General features: G+C 35.4%; 2 protein-coding genes across 2 annotated transcripts; both read right to left on the bottom strand.

Annotated features, from left to right (window-relative positions):
• Window positions 1-12,767: 12,767 nt before the first annotated feature.
• Window positions 12,768-13,488, bottom strand: LOC149939634 (uncharacterized). The gene is made up of 2 exons (XM_090179167.1): window positions 13,364-13,488; window positions 12,768-13,303 (listed from the first exon to the last, which is right to left on the bottom strand). Exons 1-2 carry the CDS (start codon window positions 13,434-13,436, stop codon window positions 12,768-12,770), a joined length of 609 nt encoding a protein of 202 aa, XP_090035293.1. The 5' UTR covers window positions 13,437-13,488.
• A 332-nt stretch (window positions 13,489-13,820) lies between these two features.
• LOC149939633 (uncharacterized) lies at window positions 13,821-15,434 on the bottom strand. The gene is made up of 8 exons (XM_090179166.1): window positions 15,313-15,434; window positions 15,154-15,254; window positions 14,788-15,096; window positions 14,525-14,734; window positions 14,363-14,473; window positions 14,139-14,281; window positions 13,864-14,079; window positions 13,821-13,826 (listed from the first exon to the last, which is right to left on the bottom strand). The coding sequence occupies exons 1-8, from the start codon at window positions 15,432-15,434 to the stop codon at window positions 13,821-13,823; spliced, it is 1,218 nt and encodes a 405-aa protein (XP_090035292.1).
• Window positions 15,435-17,174: the final 1,740 nt, after the last annotated feature.

The following is a 17,174-nucleotide window of genomic DNA, read 5'->3' as shown; positions in this document are numbered from 1 at the left end:
TACATTATATGAATGGTCAGAAAATTTTGTTTGGTCAACTAAATCTAAGTTTGGAAAGTCACTTTGGTGTTTTCTCGCAACCCAACCTGCAAAGTACTCTAAACCATTTTCTTCCAAAATTGAAAATTCATTTACTGACTCACAATTTTTGTCAGAAATTTCTAAATTTTTCTTATTACAAGTATTTGAAGAATGGATTTGAGCAGATCTATTGTCATCAGCACAAGGCATCTCAATTACAATATCACTTAAGCTTTCTAAATATTCTACATCAGTTTTTTCCTCCGTAGTGTCATTTATATCAGCTTGCAAACATGCCTTTTTAATTGCGGTTTCTATCAAATATTCTTGTGGTTTAGCTTCTGGATTTTTAGTTGAACTTATTAGATAATCGTCACGACTTCTAGCAACTGTGTTAAAAATTCTAGGGTTGTTCCCTAAAATTACCATTCTAATTCGAAAAAGGGCATTTAGTGGAGTTGGATGGTCGTCTAACCCACCTCTATGCAGTGGCGCCGATCGCCTTTTTTCCCAATGGGGGCTGAAGCACGCTAATAAACTTGGAATGAAGCTGCTGGCAACATTTTCTTGCTACGGATGCTTAAAAGTAAATGGCCTTTAACATCGGTGGTTTTCCCAGTGGGATCGGCGCCACTGCCTCTATGACGTACTTGAGAAAAAAAGTTTTCCAAGCAGTCCTGGTTGAGACGATGTGTTAGGATATACTTGATGTCATACTTTTGTTTCATATCGAAATAGAGGTCTTTTAGAGATTTTATTGAAACCAAAATGCCTTTCTGAAAAATTTGCAGAAAGTTTTTAATTTTTTTAGTCTTTTTGTCTATACACTTCATATTTTTGACCAATTCTTCCATTTTATCCAAAGCATTGATTTGGTTTTTAAGATGGACTCCAAATGCACTTTTTGTGGGACTAGAATCATTCTCTTTGTAGGAATTAAATACATCATACCAAACATTTACAGTGTCTATTAGAAAAGCAGTTTCTCTTATCATATCCGGATCCACGCCATCCAACATTTCACGAGGCAATTGTTTTGATTCAACAAGTCTTGTTACTTCCAATAATGCTTTAGATACTGTGTTGCTCATTAATTCTGCGGCTAAACTGACTGTTTGCCTACTTACGCCCTCACAATCTAAATGAGCCTTTTTTAACTTATGGCACGATTTAATTTCTCCTCTATCTAACTTCAAAAGCAAGTCTAATGGTGTCCTGTTAATTTCAATTTCACCATCGTCTAAAAGAAACCCTCCATCAAGCAACCAATTCCTGAGAAGCTTTAGAGCATGCGGGGCGTCAGCCAAACAATATATTTTATCTTCTTCTTTTGGGTCCCAAAACCAATTTTTGTTTGTATTGACTCCCAACTCTCTCCACAACCCCATGTTCCCTCCCCCCATATCACAAACAATAGCTGTTACAGTATACCCAGCAGTATTAACTTTGGAGATTATATCCATTAGGATCTTTTTGGTCATTTTTTTATCAAAACCTATATAAATGGGTTGCTTCCAGGAACTAAACATACCTCTTACCATCGCCACTTGCATTTGAGAATGCTTCCCGATTATTTGGTCATTTCTGGTATCATATTCGTATTGCGATTTTATTTTCATTTCATCAAAAGTTAATACGGCGATTTTATTTAAAGCTGGTTGACTTGATCCAACCGTTTTCATAATTCTCGAGACACCTTCTAAAATTCCTTGGGTTAAGTCAATTTTTGTTGCGTATGATCTCAACGATGACAGACCAGGGAGTGGGATATGCATCTCATTTTTTACAAATAAATAGGCTCTTTTGCTAAAATAGCGTAAAGTAAAAGCTTTTGAAAGAACGTCAGATGACCAATTAACAACTTTTTTCTTGCCCATCAATAATATTACTTGATCCGTTGTAAATACCCTTTCTAAAATTTCTTTACACTTTTCTGCTTCCTCGTGAGCTTTTTTGGTTTTATTCTTAGCAGCCTTTAACTCGCGTAGTTCTTTTTTATCTTGTTTATTTGAATAGCTTTCCATAAATTTTTCCCGTTTTAAATTTCCAATAAGTTTCTTTAACTTCAAGTTTTTTAATCTTTCCTGTGAGTTTTGGTTTTCTAATTGATGAATCCTCTTTTTCAATTTTGAAAAATTCGCAAGTACTTTTGAATTTTGGGGCTCGGATGGTTGTTCATATGTTTAAGGTAAAATTTTGTCAAGTACTTGTGGCAATATTTCAAGTACTTCTAAACTTTTATTTCAAGAATTGTGGAGTAGGGTTTCAGTTAGTTTCTTTCGCTGGCGCTTCTTAAATCTTGATTGTCGACCATTAGAGTTGAAATTATTGTTAGGAACTAAAGGAAAACTGCCTAAATTTTCAGTTGGCACTGCATCATTTTTAAGAACTAGTTTCGGAGGAATGTTTAAAAGCTCTGGTTTTAGGTCTCTCTCATAACTATCAGCGTTGAAGTGCCATGAGCAAATGTGACTAGTTTTTGGATTAAATTTGTCCTTTCTTCTGCACTTGTGCGCCCAAGTGAGCCTTCTGTATTCATCTTTAGGAAAATTATAATACTTTATGTTCTGTTTCTCTGGATTCTTTTTTGACTGTTCTAAACTATTGTTGCAGGTGGCAACTGCGCACCTAGTTCCTGGCATATTTCTTTTTTTTATCCAATCTATCTCCTCTCCACCTTCTTAGTCAGATGAAATGATAACTAAAACAAAAAAAAGGGCGAAAGAGTGAAGGGCTAGATTAAGCAAAGGCCTAAAAATGTACTTTCTGGTTTTGATTTAAAATGATACTGTTTGAAGTAAAACTAAAAGCTTTACCCAAACGTTATTTAGTAAAATAGTTAACAAAATAATTTTTTAAATAAAGCATTAATCAGATTCTTACCATTAATAAAATTTACTAAGTGAAAAACTTTAGGCCGAACAGCCGGCTTCCCGCTTTAACCACAGGCTTTAGTTACAGGAGTAATTTTCACTAGGGTCTATGAGCGACGTAATTTTCAACAACTCATGAAAAAGCAGGAATTTATGAGAGGGAAACCGTGCAATCCAGCAAACCTTTTATAGCGAATTTCTACTAACCTTGACTTTGAAGAGCGTTCGTTCGCCAGTCGACTGCAGTCCCTAGTATACTTTATCACGGCCCCCTGCACGTGCTCGCTCCGCGTGCGCTCTGCTCGCGACGATAGCGGCCCGGACAAAGAATTCTCATCCTATGTATTTTCGCGACAGTGAGAAATCTCCGCTAGAGGCGCTGTCGGGCCCGCCCTAAATTTAAATATTTCAGTGGATTTTTAATGCTTTTCAATGGCGGTCGATTTAACTTGTTCGAGTTATTTTGAACTGTTATAGAAGAATTATTGCGAATTTTAATAGAAAAATTCCACCATTTCACCATTAAAAGGTAAGTTTTCGAAAGAAATAGCTCGATTTTCTAAATTATTGCAATATTTTGAATAATATCAGTTAATCACTAAGCCTAACTATTGTTCCCAATGGTTTTGCATTATAATGAGTTTTCAAGGTATGAAAACTATTTTTAATTGTAGTTTAAACTTTGAGTTTTGTTAAATAACCATATTTTTTGGTTATTTTACGCATTGTAACCCGGCCACCTGTTACTTGATCACGCACAAGCAACATTGCTTATGTGGTCGAAGGTGGTGCCTTGGGTATTAAGTTAGTAGAAACCGCCTATGGACTGTGAGAAGGATGATAAAATACGCGAAAAAGTAGATTAGTCCATAGTTAAAAGGGATAATATAGCTAATCCTAAACAAATTTGAAGAAATTAAAAAAACTTACTAATAACTCGTACCAATAGGTCTTCGAGCAAAAAACGCGAAACTCGGATCAAATAGCTCTATTTGAAAAAAAATCTAGTTCAAGTATTAATTATAAATATCAATTTTTTACTAAATAATTTATAAATAAAACTGTAAAGTACTAAAGTTTATACTTTCTCACAAACTCCATTATTTATTAGAAGGTTCAACGACTAATGACTGACGCTGACGAAGGAAACGATGATGCTATTTTCTTGTTAAATCTAGTTTGCAACCTCAACAAAAACGCCCTACATTAAATGAAGTTTCCGTTAGGCAATGCGTTACATGGGACATTTCTTCTCCAAAAGGTTACAACTACCCTAGACATTACAGCATCCTATCTTTGCCATCCAAGAATACTCTCAAAAGATACGTCGGAGGTGCTATGAAACTAATTGTAATAAAATGAAAATTAAACCAAAATTGTTCAATAATTTATTTCCATAAAATCTTTATTTTACGCTTCGTCATAAGTCTTATCAACTTTCGATTCCATTCGACTTGTATTAACATAATTTGAAATGCGATTAATTTTTGGCGTATGCTAAATGGTACATGCTATCTACTTAAAAGAAAATTATTACAATTACATAATACGTTTGGCTTATTTAATAACGGTAAACACAGCGAAGTAAATTCTTATATAGTCAAGCCCATCGTATTTCTTGTTTAATTCCTTGGGCGTATAATTTATGTTTTTCTTCAATGACACTGTTAATATTATACTAATAAACTGACTGTTTTGAAAATCATTAGGCATTTTGACTCTTAGTTCATCGTAGATTGCATATCTGAAAACAAGTTAATGAATAATGACAGACCACCAGTAGAAGGAAAGTGAGGGCGAGACATCGATCCCGGGGACGGGGTCAGGTTCGGGATCGGGGTCCGGGATTTAAGGGGTGAAATGGGGGTAAAATCGTCGAAAAGTCAATGTATTTAGGGTATTTCTCGCGACGATTTGTTTTTTCGTATATCAACATATTGTGTCCAGGCCAACTTGTTCATTTATCTCCGCTTATCGCGAAAGACACTTATCGCGTTTTATCGTACGGAATAAGTTGAAATGATGTAAAAATTGATAACCTAGGCGGCGCGTGCGCAGATTCCCCGGGAGGCGCGGTTAATTTGAATTTAAGAGTTTTTTGACGTCATGGAATATGGGACGCGGTTAACGTGCGCGGATTGGGGCGCGGTTAATTTGAATTTAAAACATGGATTTGAGTGTTTTGACGTCATGGAATATTCGTTGTTAAAATGACGTAGAATGGAAATATTTTTAAACTTAATTTTAATATCATTGTAGTACTTACATATGCTTGACACTTGAACCTTTCTCACGAGTATTTCAAACGAATATCTAAAGTTTAAGTATGAGAAACGTATCGTTCTCAAGTATTGTAATTGTACACGTGATTCCGTATGAGGACCGGGTAAATTCCTATATACGTAACGCGATACACTTCAAAATGCGTATACGTAGAATGGAATTAATTTTAAACTCCATTTTAATAAATAAGATATCGAAGATAAATAATTTCAGAGTATAAAAAGGGAAAACCGTATAATAGTAAGACCATATTTAGAAAGTTCACCATCTGAATTGTATTGGAAGTGACTCCGAGGAACCTTAAAATGTAAGTAGGAATACTCAGTGATAATTATTAACTTTGTCTTAATGTATTTATTTTATAGGAATTGTTCATTTCCTGTGTCTGCTGACAAAGGGTTAATCGTTTATGCAGATGAAACCATCCACTGCGGTCTATTAGATTTAACAAAGGGTATCAAACTAACAGAAGCGGAACTGCAAGAGCTATGGACAAAGAAAGATGCCATTGAAGCTTATTTCAATAACGAAGCTGAAACTTCGTGGGTTTTCACAGGTTCTGAAACCAAACGGTTTTCGGTTCATAGATTTGCCCAACAAAAGGTTTTAGATGTTAGACAAATGTACCATGGTTATGGCGTAAACTATGGAAAACTGTTACCGACTAAAGAGGGGGTAGCTTTCGCTCAATCTTCTTGGTTGAATTTCCTCGACCAGTACGAGTCGATTCAGAAGTGTTTAAAGAAAATCAAGGAAATAAAGGAGGCGATGACTAACGTTGTAATTAAACAATTACACGAAGCTCTGAAGAAAGCGTGCAATGGCTGCCAAATTGATCATCCATCTCAACTCCAGCATGATTGTATCATGACGGATTATTCTAAGCGCGTAGATTTGCATTTTTATGAAATAATTATGTCGGTAGATTGTGAAAATATTATTGAAATGTTTACTATTCGCTGTGAATTGTCGAAAGAAATTTTAAATAATATAATGTCACTAATAATATGCAATGCTAAAAACTTGTTAAAAAACTAATAAAATTGATTACACTAATGTTCCGATTCTCATTAACCATTATGGATTTAAGCTTACAACATCCAATGAATGGGCTTGTAGCCGGGTCCACCCAATGCGGAAAGTCATTCCTGGTGGGACGGTTGATTCAACATAAGAAGACCTGCATATCCCCTCCTCCGGAGAGGATAATATGGTGTTATACCGAGTATCAGCCGAAACTATTTCAATCAATATTAGAACACACACCTTCAGTCGAGTTTCACGAAGGGTTACTCGATGCTAATATATTAAACCCGCAAATTAGGAATTTAGTTATTTTAGACGATTTGTTATGCGAGATATCCAATAATAAAGATGTAACTAATTTATTTATTCGTGGATCTCATCACAGAAACACCTCCGTACTAATTTTAATGCAAAACCTTTATTACCCCGGAAAAGAAATAAGAACTTTGAATTTAAATGCTCATTATCTATTTATTTTTAAATCACCACGAGATAAATCAACAATTTATCATCTCGCGAGACAGATATCTCCAACCAATAGCAAATACGTTATTGATGCGTTTCAACAAGCTACGTCACGGAAATTTGGGTATTTATTAGTTGACTTGAAACCTCACACCCCAGATCAGTATTTACTACGAACAGGTTTAATACCGGGTGAAGAATCGGCTGTCTTTATTCCAAAATGAAGTGTATTATAGAAGGGAATTTTTTTAGGGTTAATCGAGAGTGGATTATTAAAGAATTAGCTTACGTAGTATTAGAAACTGAAGAATCGGAAGTGTTTACTTTCAAATCTCCATACCCTTTCAAAGAGCTTTCAAACGAAGATAAAAGACAATGCAGATGGATATCTCATAACATTTGTCATCTTCGATGGAATGACGGCGAACGTCCTTACAGAACGAGACGTGACATTTGCAATCAGATAGCGGAAAAAGCTACTTCGTTTTTCACTAAAGGTTTAGAAAAAGCTGCAGTATTATCGACACTCCTCGGTGTTCCAGTAACTAACATCGAAGATATCGGCTGTCCTAAATTATCAGAACTAGAAGACGTTGAATTAAACTGCTCTTTTCATTCCGAAACTGTTCATTGCGCTTTAAGAAAGGCTAAGAAAATCTCTAAATGGATGTCTCAAAACGAGTAAAGGAAAACCTAGACTTTCTACGTTTCCTGACATCCTGTAATCTAAATCAAAGAAAGACAGCTATTAAATACGCTAGCAAGGAAGCTATATTGGCTCTCGTTGAATGTTGTATAAATGTATTGCACGGAACAATTGAACTGTCAGAACGTCATCGTAAGCGGTTAAAGAAACATAGCGCGGTTATACGAAACGTGTCGAAGAAGAACTCTATATCAAAACGACGAAAGATACCGGTACAAAAGGGTGGTTTTCTTCCATTTTTATTAGCGCCACTGCTATCTATCGTTAGCTCAGTCGCCGGAAGTGCAATAAGCCGAGCTATAAACCGATGATGGCTCGAAAAATGCTTCTAGTACCTGAAGATGTAATGGAGAGATTAAAAAACAATACACCTTCCAAAACAGAAGAAACACCTGAACTTCAAAAAGAGAAGACACTCGATGATGAAATGAAATCTATTCTAGATAATCCAGATTTAAACGAATCAGAGAAATTAGCATTATACAATCAAACTCTCCAACGACGGTTAACTTACGTACGTAAAGAGCAAATCTCTCCCGTTATTGAAAACTCTGAACGACCTAAAACTTGGTTCGCGCAAATATCTTATTCTCTACCTGCAACTTATGTTAGTGATGCGATTTCATTATACCGAGCGACTACGGAAGATCCGAGATATATTAGATGGACTAACTCAGGAGAGCTTTCTATTCGAGGACAAGTGATTGGAGGATCTAATATAATCGATCTTTTGTATGATGCTGTGAGAAAAACGCCTGGAACAGTGATTGATCCTATAGGAGTTACTGAGTTTTACGAGGGCATTCATAAGTCAAATATTTCAAAACGTTTAATTAAAAATCCTGTAAGATTGACACTGTTAAAAACATTCGCTGTATTCCATACACCACCAAGTAGTTCAATGTTATCATCATCTTCACCTAGTCCTCTAAGACCTTGGATACATACTAAATAAAATATATTAACCTGATAATTTTGTTCTCATTTCATAGTATAAGCCTACAATGGAAGGTTGTACAGAAACGGTCTCTTTAGGACTTTTAGCCTATTTATCACAATCATTTTCAAAATCACCGAAAATTATCACAGCTGTATTAATTATCATAGTTATTATAATATTAGAATTATTTAATTTCCTTTTTTGGCGTTACATACCATTACATCAAAATATTACCCAATATGGAGAAAGAACTTGAGCAGATCTATACTAACCCCGCAGACCCAGGGTCATTCGCTGGAGTTCGAGCGCTCTATAATTCAGCTCGACATAAAGGTTTAAAGGTTTCATTGGAAAAAGTAAAACAATTTCTAATAAAGCAGGATACATATACGCTGCATAAACCTGCTAGAAGACGATTCAAACGAAATCGAACTATTGTTTATGGAATTGACGAACAGTGGCAAGCGGACTTGGCAGATTTTCAGAAGCTGTCTAAATATAATTCAGGATCTCGCTACGTATTATGTATTATCGACATATTTAGCAAATACGCTATGGCTGTAGCGGTTAAAAATAAGAAAGGTGTAACAATTTTAGAAGCGTTACGTAACGTTTTTGAAAAAGGCCGTCAACCGAAAAGAATTCAAAGTGATCATGGAAACGAATTTGTCTGTCAAGAAGTGCAGAGTGAATTACAACGAAGGAACATTAAATTTTTCGCTACCCGATCGGAAATGAAAGCGTCCATTATTGAAAGATTCATTCGAAGTTTTAAATCTCGTTTATATCGCTATTTCACGCAGAATAACACCCTTAAATATATCGACGTTTTAGATGATATTATAAACGCTTATAACAATAGTTATCACAGATCAATTAAATGTAAACCCGCGGAAGTTACTCTAGATAACTCTGCTAAAATATGGAAAAATCTTTACGGTTCGGTAAATTTTTCTCCTCCGTTAACATACGCGTTTGAAATTGGAGATATTTGTAGAATAAGTAGAAATTTATCAATTTTCGATAAGAAATATAACCCGAATTTTACTACAGAATTGTTTAAAATAGCTGAGAGACTACCACGTGACCCACCTGTATATAAGCTGATGGATTTAAATTCTAACCCCATTTTAGGAGTATTCTATCGAGAGGAGGTTCAGATTGTTGGTCGAGATTTAAAAGACTGTTACTTCATAATCGAAAAAGTAATAAAAAAGAGGAAAAAATCGGACGGCCGCGTAGAACTGTATGTCAAGTGGCAAGATTACGACCCTACATTTAATTCTTGGATACAAGAAGTGGATTTAAAATGAGTTTTTACGTAACGCTACCTTCAGATTCCTCGTCATTATATTACCAAGATAATAGCGTTGGTAAATTTCGAACGTATTTAGCTGAACCGTTAAGATTTGAGGAACAGTACGAAGTTGGGTTAGCGGAAATAAGCTATCCTCGGACATGGCATAACGTTCGAAAACCTAATCTATTGGTTATTAAAGACCCTCTCGAATATGATAAAATGACTGAAAACCCTCTAGTTAAAGACCCTCTCGAATATGATAAAATAATTGAAGTTCCCGCGGGTTTTTATAAAACTCCGGAAGAACTATTACATGTTATGAACGTTCACAACCAAGAAGAAGAACAAGTTACATTCGCTTATTTAAATTATTCTAATCGAATTAAAGTTAAATTGCAACCGAAAATCAGAGCTGTAATTGGCCCCGATATATCGATTTTACTAGGTTTTAAGGATAGAAGAGATAATGATTTCACCATTTTAAATTCAATGATAACCCCCTACCCAGTTGATATGAACGCTGGGTTACATTCCTTATTCGTTTATTCTGATCTGGTTGAAAATAGCGTTGTTGGGGATAGTTTAGCACCTCTATTAAGAATCATAAGCGTCGAAGAGAAAGCCGAGTCTAATGGGAAAACAACTACAAAAATATTTTCACAACCTCATTACCTACCAGTCGTGTGTAATAATATTAAGACTATAGAGATTAATATAACAGATGATTTAGGTGAGCCAATACAGTTTCATAGTGGAAAAGCTCACGTTGTATTACATTTTAAACCCCGTAAAATGTGGACTTCACTATAAACCTTTAATCATTCAGGACACACCCTCATTCTAGCTTAAGAGAGCGAACAGTTAACATCATGAGGTCTGAATATTCACCTTCAAGAACTGATTATGAAAGTTACTATTTAAACCAGGTTGGTTTCGGTGGAATACCTGTATATAGAGGTTTAGCCGTGCAAAGAGGACATGGACTAGGAAATATATTATCTTCAGCGTTTAGATTCGCGGTACCTTTACTGAAGAAAGGTGCTTCTTACTTGGGGAAAAAACTTTTAAGTACCGGAGCGAAAGTAGCGACCGATGTTGTTAGCGGAGTCCCAATTAAAACAGCGCTTAAATCGCATTCTATTAACGCTGGAAGGGAAACTTTAGCTTCAGCAGCTGATGAAGCCATGAGACTAACATCTTCAGCTACGGATCATATTAAAAGAATGACGGGTTCCGGAAATAAAAGGAAACGAACTCAGTCGAAAAGCGCCATTTCAACAGCAGGCAGGATAGCGAAAGGACGGTTCCCTAAACGTTCCGATATATTCTCATAATGTCTCTTTTACACCCGCACTCAGTTGAGTGTATAAATTCCGAGCTAGATTTGTTTCAAGTACCTATGACACAATCTTCGATTATTGGTGGAGAATGGGTTGAGTATAATCCAATATCAAATATAGTTGATAACGCATCAATTACATTTTCTATCAACGGTAACTCTGAAACGTATATAGACCTTTCACAAACTTTGCTGCACGTTCGAGTTAAGGTAACTAAAGATAATGGTCAACTACCGCAACCCGCGGTTCCAGGTGTTGCGGGTGGGGCCGCCGGAACTCCAGCCGACAATATCGCCCCCGAGAATTTGTTTCTTCATTCGCTTTTTAGCGACGTCCACGTATTTCTTAATGAAAGATCAGTAACACCTTCCAGTCAAAATTACGCTTATAAAAGTATGATACAAACTTTATTAACGTTCGGAGATTCTGCGAAAAAAAGTTATTTAACGAGTTCACTTTTCTATCGGGATACGCCTGGAAAGTTCGATTCATTTTTCGATAACAATGGTTTCTCTAAACGAGCGAGTTTAGCGCAAAAAGGGGCGATTGACTTGTTAGGCGTAGTCCATACTGATTTATGTCAACAACCACGCTTTTTATTAAATATGGTTGATTTGAAATTTAAATTCGATAAAAATAGAGCAGCTTTTTGCGTTCATTCCGACGTAAAATGTAAAGTGGAGATTTTATCAGCTTCCCTTTATCTGAGGAAAGTTAAAGTGATACCGGAACTATCGCTCGCTCAAGCCAAGGCGTTACAATATGGAACCGCTAAATATCCTGTAACTCGTTCGGAGTGCACCTCATTTTCTATACCCGCTGGTCTTATGGCTAGTGTGCAAGATCATTTATTTACCGGACAAGCACCTAAGAAAGTTGTTATCGGGTTTGTGGAACAAAAAGCGTTTCTAGGAGATTTGAAAAAATCCCCGTACAACTTTCAACATTTCGATTTATCAAGCATTGGATTGTACATTGACGGTAGCAGCGTCCCTCATAAGGCGTTATCTCTAAACTTTGAGGAAAATCTATATATTCAAGCGTATTGCAATCTTTTCATTCAAACTAATCAGTGGAACGTAGATGAAGGGAATCAGATAAGTCGGGAAGATTACCCTAACGGAAATTGTTTATTCGCGTACAATTTAACCTCGGATCTTAATAACAACGCTAATCACTTGCATCTTGTAAAAAACAGTAACCTGAGATTAGAATTAAAATTTGCAAAACCGTTACCGGAGACGATTTCCATTCTAATTTACGCTGAGTTTCAAAATTTGATTGAAATTGATAAAAATCGAACCGTGATTTTCGATTACAGTAATTAATGGATTCGCTACAGATAACTAAAATTCTTGAAAAAGATTTAAGTACTAAAAGTATATTTCAAGGCGTGTTCGCAGCTGACAAGCTACCTAAATACGTAAAAATATTCCCTTCTCTATTTATTGTAAATACCGATACGAGTGCTGAACCTGGAGAACATTGGGTTCTAATATATTTTTCTAAACATAAAAATTGTGAATTCATGGATTCCTTTGGAAACCCGCCAGATTATTTTAAATTTAATGACTTTATTGAACGAAACAGTAAAACTGTAACTTTTAATTCTAATCAATTCTGTATCTATTTTGCTATAAACAGGTGTAAAGGAATCGAAATGTATAACATTGTGTCTAGGTTTAAGAAAGATAAATATGTAAACGATAAAATGATTAAAGAGTTTATGTGCAAAATGTATTCAATAAAATAATTTTTTACAATTTATAGCAATAGCAGTTTTTTTTTATATATACATAAATACAAGCATTCATTATAATTTTTCAATATCTTTATGACCGTGCGCTAATGTACGAACCCCGCAGGGTAGAATGTATCTCTTATCATCATTTGGTGATAAACAAAGTTTTCTAGTATTTAAAGTAAATAGTTCATGCTTGAAACTAGCTATACGCATCATCTCGGCTGACATGGTTTCTTGATTAAAAAGACAACGTTCATAGTCTTCGTGGCGGATGACGTTTCTAATAACGTTCATGGCAACACCCTTACAAACCTTTTTATGGTTTAAAATTGACTCTAAAGATTTCCCCAATCGCAACTCCTTTTCTATCTCTTCAGCGGTCTTAGACTCCCCGTACAATTTAATAGAATAAAGCTTTGGACGAAGTCCTACAAAGCTTTGAATTAACTGCGAATTTGTCTCGTCTTTAAAATAACCGAGAGCTTTTTTATTCTGATTAGAATGAAGGAAATGCGAAGGTGGATAATCAGAGAAGTCAAAGCGGTGTTTATGAACTTCAAAGTCTTTATAAACATCATCCGTCTTAATGTTGTACGTTAGACTGTCTGTAAATATTTTATATATTAGTACTATTTAAATAAAAAATGCATATTAAATTAAATTACCAGTGTCTGTAAATAATAGTGATGCTTTGTCCCCGTACGTATTTTTTATGAATCCATAATGGAACTGATACATGAGCTCCTTGGATAAATCTAGAATGGTGAATCCGGTAAATATAGGCCGGTTAAGAACAATTTTAGCTCTCTTCTTATGAGCGCCGGCTAACTCTTCATTAAAGATGGTAAAGTGTTCAAACTGCGGGGAACTTGTAACTTTTAACATTCTTTCTGGTTTATGAATCAACTCGAAATTTATATGCTTCCGTAAATTTTCCATTGTTTTTCTAAAGAATTAAATGAAGTAAGGGAAAAAACAGCAATAAATTATTTAAATTGATTTACCCGAAAACAGAGTTAACCATTAGTTTCCAGAAATTCTTTTCAAATGAACTCTTGGATAATTTCCTCTGTTCAGTGTTGAATCTAACATATTTTTCTAACCATTTTCCTTGAGTGAAGGTTAGAGCTCGATGAACCTTGGTTATTTTCAAACCTAATTCTACATAATATTTTAAATTGCGGTAATGTACTATGTATTTCTCTTTATTATTTAAATTAGGAAGAAGTTTTGGTAGACTTTGATTCTCCTTAATATTTAATTTTCCTAAGAGATCTTTGGAGTATGGAGATAGCATATCATGTGTAATAACTTTAGATTCCGCTGCTACTGGGAGATCGTTATGTAAGTCATGCAACTCTGGAGGATATTCAAGATCCACCTGCAAAGGAAACAATTCTTTAAAAATATAATTCAATAATTATAACACTTGTTATTTACCTCTAAAATGTATCCGTTTTCAACGTTATTGGGAATACTCAGAATATTTTCACAGAGTGTTTGCAAATCATCCTCCTGAACCCACTGGAAGTCGCCTAGCGGTAGTGGTTCACACATAACAGCACCGTACAAATTATTAGCATCTTCAATTAAGTTAAATTAAGTTAATTAATATAATTAAAATTAAAATAATTAAAAAAAAAAAAAATTAAAATGTAAATTACCTAAATAGCATATATAACTGCTCTCTTTAGACGAATCATATGTGTCGGGCATATATTTGTTATTTGCTTCAGAATAACGAGTTGAGATCATTGAAACACCGCCTCGAATACCTAAAAATTCAATGTAAATACAAAAATATTTAAAATATCAAAAAGCGTTACCCTTTTCAATAAATAAGTGTTGATCTATATCAAGTATGAGATCGAGGCGAACATCGGTCATCTTCAAAGCTGCTTGCCAGGCTAAACCTGGTGCGGTGTAAGCGTGAGCGGGATCTAATTTATAATGAGTTATAGATAATGTTCTAAAATTTTCAAAAACGTCGGCTAAGAGCAACGCATCGCTTTTCACATAGAGGTCGGTGTATTCCCCTACGAAAACCGAGGTTAAGAGATTTAAAATATTTATACTATAGTAATTTTACCTAATGTTTGAATATTAAACGCTGTCCAAACATTTTGGGCGTGTAAATAATCAGATTCTAAAATATTTTGATTTTTCAATGAACTGAAAAACGCTTCTCTAGGTGGCAGCATCGTCTCGTCAAATTTCTTTTCATCGTCCATATACTCGTACGGGTAGACTCCCTTCCGCAAAAGCAGTTGAACTTTATCACTTTCAAAATATTTCTTAACAATCTGAAATTTACTGGCTCCTTCCAAAACGAGATTAGATACTAGAGCATCGAGGCTATCGCTTAGAAATCGATAAGAGTCTAAAAACCGAAATCTCCCTAAAAATAATAATAAAATTACTGTTAAGGTTAAATCCATAATTAAATATATTTTACCTAGTTTGAGTGAAATATAATTTTCGCTAGTGGAAGGAATACAGTCAAGTGTCTGTTCCTTAAAATGACCAATCTCCTGACATATAAGATGTAAATCGTATCTATGAAGATTTATTATTATTAGGTTTATTTCCTGGATAATTAACTTAATAAATTCACCTGCTAAGGTTATGAAGGAAAATAGGGATAAATTCTGGAACTTTCTTTTGAAGATTACAGAGGTTATGCGCTGGCCCCCTATATTTACCGCTGAAATGACAATGATCTCGAACAGCGGGCATATTTCCCTGATTTAGCTGTTTCTGACAAATGTAGCAATGCGTAGCAGCTTGAAACTGTTCCTCCTCCTCCGGGGTAATAATCATTGGTACATTGGTCTCAATGAGTTCCATCAACTCCTTCTCTAATTCTAGAATAGACTCCAGAAATCTTCGAGTTGCATCTTGACCTCGATAGCAATCGGTTCGAACAGGTACACCTATAAGTCTTCTCTTATAATATATCTAAAAGGGAATTTTGCCAAATAACTTACCGTTAGGTCCAACAAGCACCCACGAATACGCGCAGCTGATGTGCATGTTTACTTTGCTGTTATTTAAATCAGGATCTAGATCACATCCTTGAACTCTCGGTAGGATTGCTTCAAAATCGGCGTAAAATACATACTGCACCTAATAATTTCATTTCATTAAGAGTTAAATTAAATAATTTTTATTTTTACCTTTTCCGTCCACTCATATTTATCAAAATAAAGCGTCTTCTTCTTGGTAGGGAAAACTGTTTTTTGGACGCCGTGGGTGGCGCATTCTTCAATATGCGCATCACGTTGCTGTTCCGCGTTGTTTCCACTGAATCGGTGAAGACACATTCTAATAAAGAAAATAATTAGTAGATTGCACACTAATATATTGGAAACTAAATTACCTGCAATAATAACTTGTATTTCTGTGTTTTGTTAGATGCTGTAGCAGTTTTCCTAGGTCTCGTATAAGACAGTAATGTCTATTCCCATCGTCAATATCTTTAGTTTCGTCGGTGATGTATAGCAAATCAACCTCCCTTTCATTACAACACTTGTTGACGCTTACGTAAAGGGGGAATATGTCTCCCGAAAAGCCGAACACAGATATTGATAAATTATTCATTAATTCAAATTTTTTAAGTTCCGTAGCGTTTAATTTGAAAGGAAAAGATATATCACTGGTATTAAGTTCATTTTCATAAGGTGTATATTTGGAAACACGATTAGCGTTTTGAGTCCAAGGAACTGGGTGAAGTTTAGCGAGAATTGACCAGAGAAAACATTTCTCGTCATTTTCGTTTCTAATATTAAGAATCGCGTGACGTCGAGATAGTTTTTCAGGTAGTTCCATATACGATGACCCTCGCAACGGCTGGTAAGATGCCACATTTAATTCTACATACAGAACACGGTCAATTACCCAACCCGATCCTATCAAAAATATAATGTTTTAGTTCAAAATATAACTTATAAATTTTAGTACATACCTGTCGCTTCAAAGTTTTCCGCCGCTGACTGTATTGTTTCAATGCAGTCATTCAGCTGGTCTTCAATTACATCGACCGTTAATGTTGTCTGCATAATGCTCCGGAAATAGGGTCTCACTTCCGCACTTTGTTCCGCACCCCCCAAAGGTCTCATATAAATCGATCTTACGAGTAAGAACCATTTAATTCCACGTTTACTGGCGAGTCTTTCTACTAAAAATTTACGGAAAGCGGCTCGGTAACGTCCGATAAACATAGCCACATCAATATCATAGTCCTCGGCATTGTAACGGATAGACGCTAGCGTATCATTTAGCGCCTGGACCATACTTGGAGATGCTGGTGGTGTTTCATCAAGTATTGATGAGGCAGGAACAGGTGATGGTGTTGGGTTGTCGGGTAAAGCTGATGTAGATGGTTGGATAGATTCCAGTTGAATGTCTTGAAGCAGACTAGGTGATGGTGGACGGGTTGGTGATGGCGAACGTTGCATTGGTGACGGTGTGCGAGAC

This window comes from Leiobunum rupestre, chromosome 6, assembly GCF_980474605.1.
Source record: "Leiobunum rupestre chromosome 6, qqLeiRupe1.1.hap1, whole genome shotgun sequence".
NCBI classification, from domain to species: Eukaryota; Metazoa; Arthropoda; class Arachnida; order Opiliones; family Sclerosomatidae; genus Leiobunum; species Leiobunum rupestre.
The sequence above is the reverse complement of the archived record's forward strand: the minus strand, read 5'-3'. Positions and strand labels throughout refer to the sequence as shown.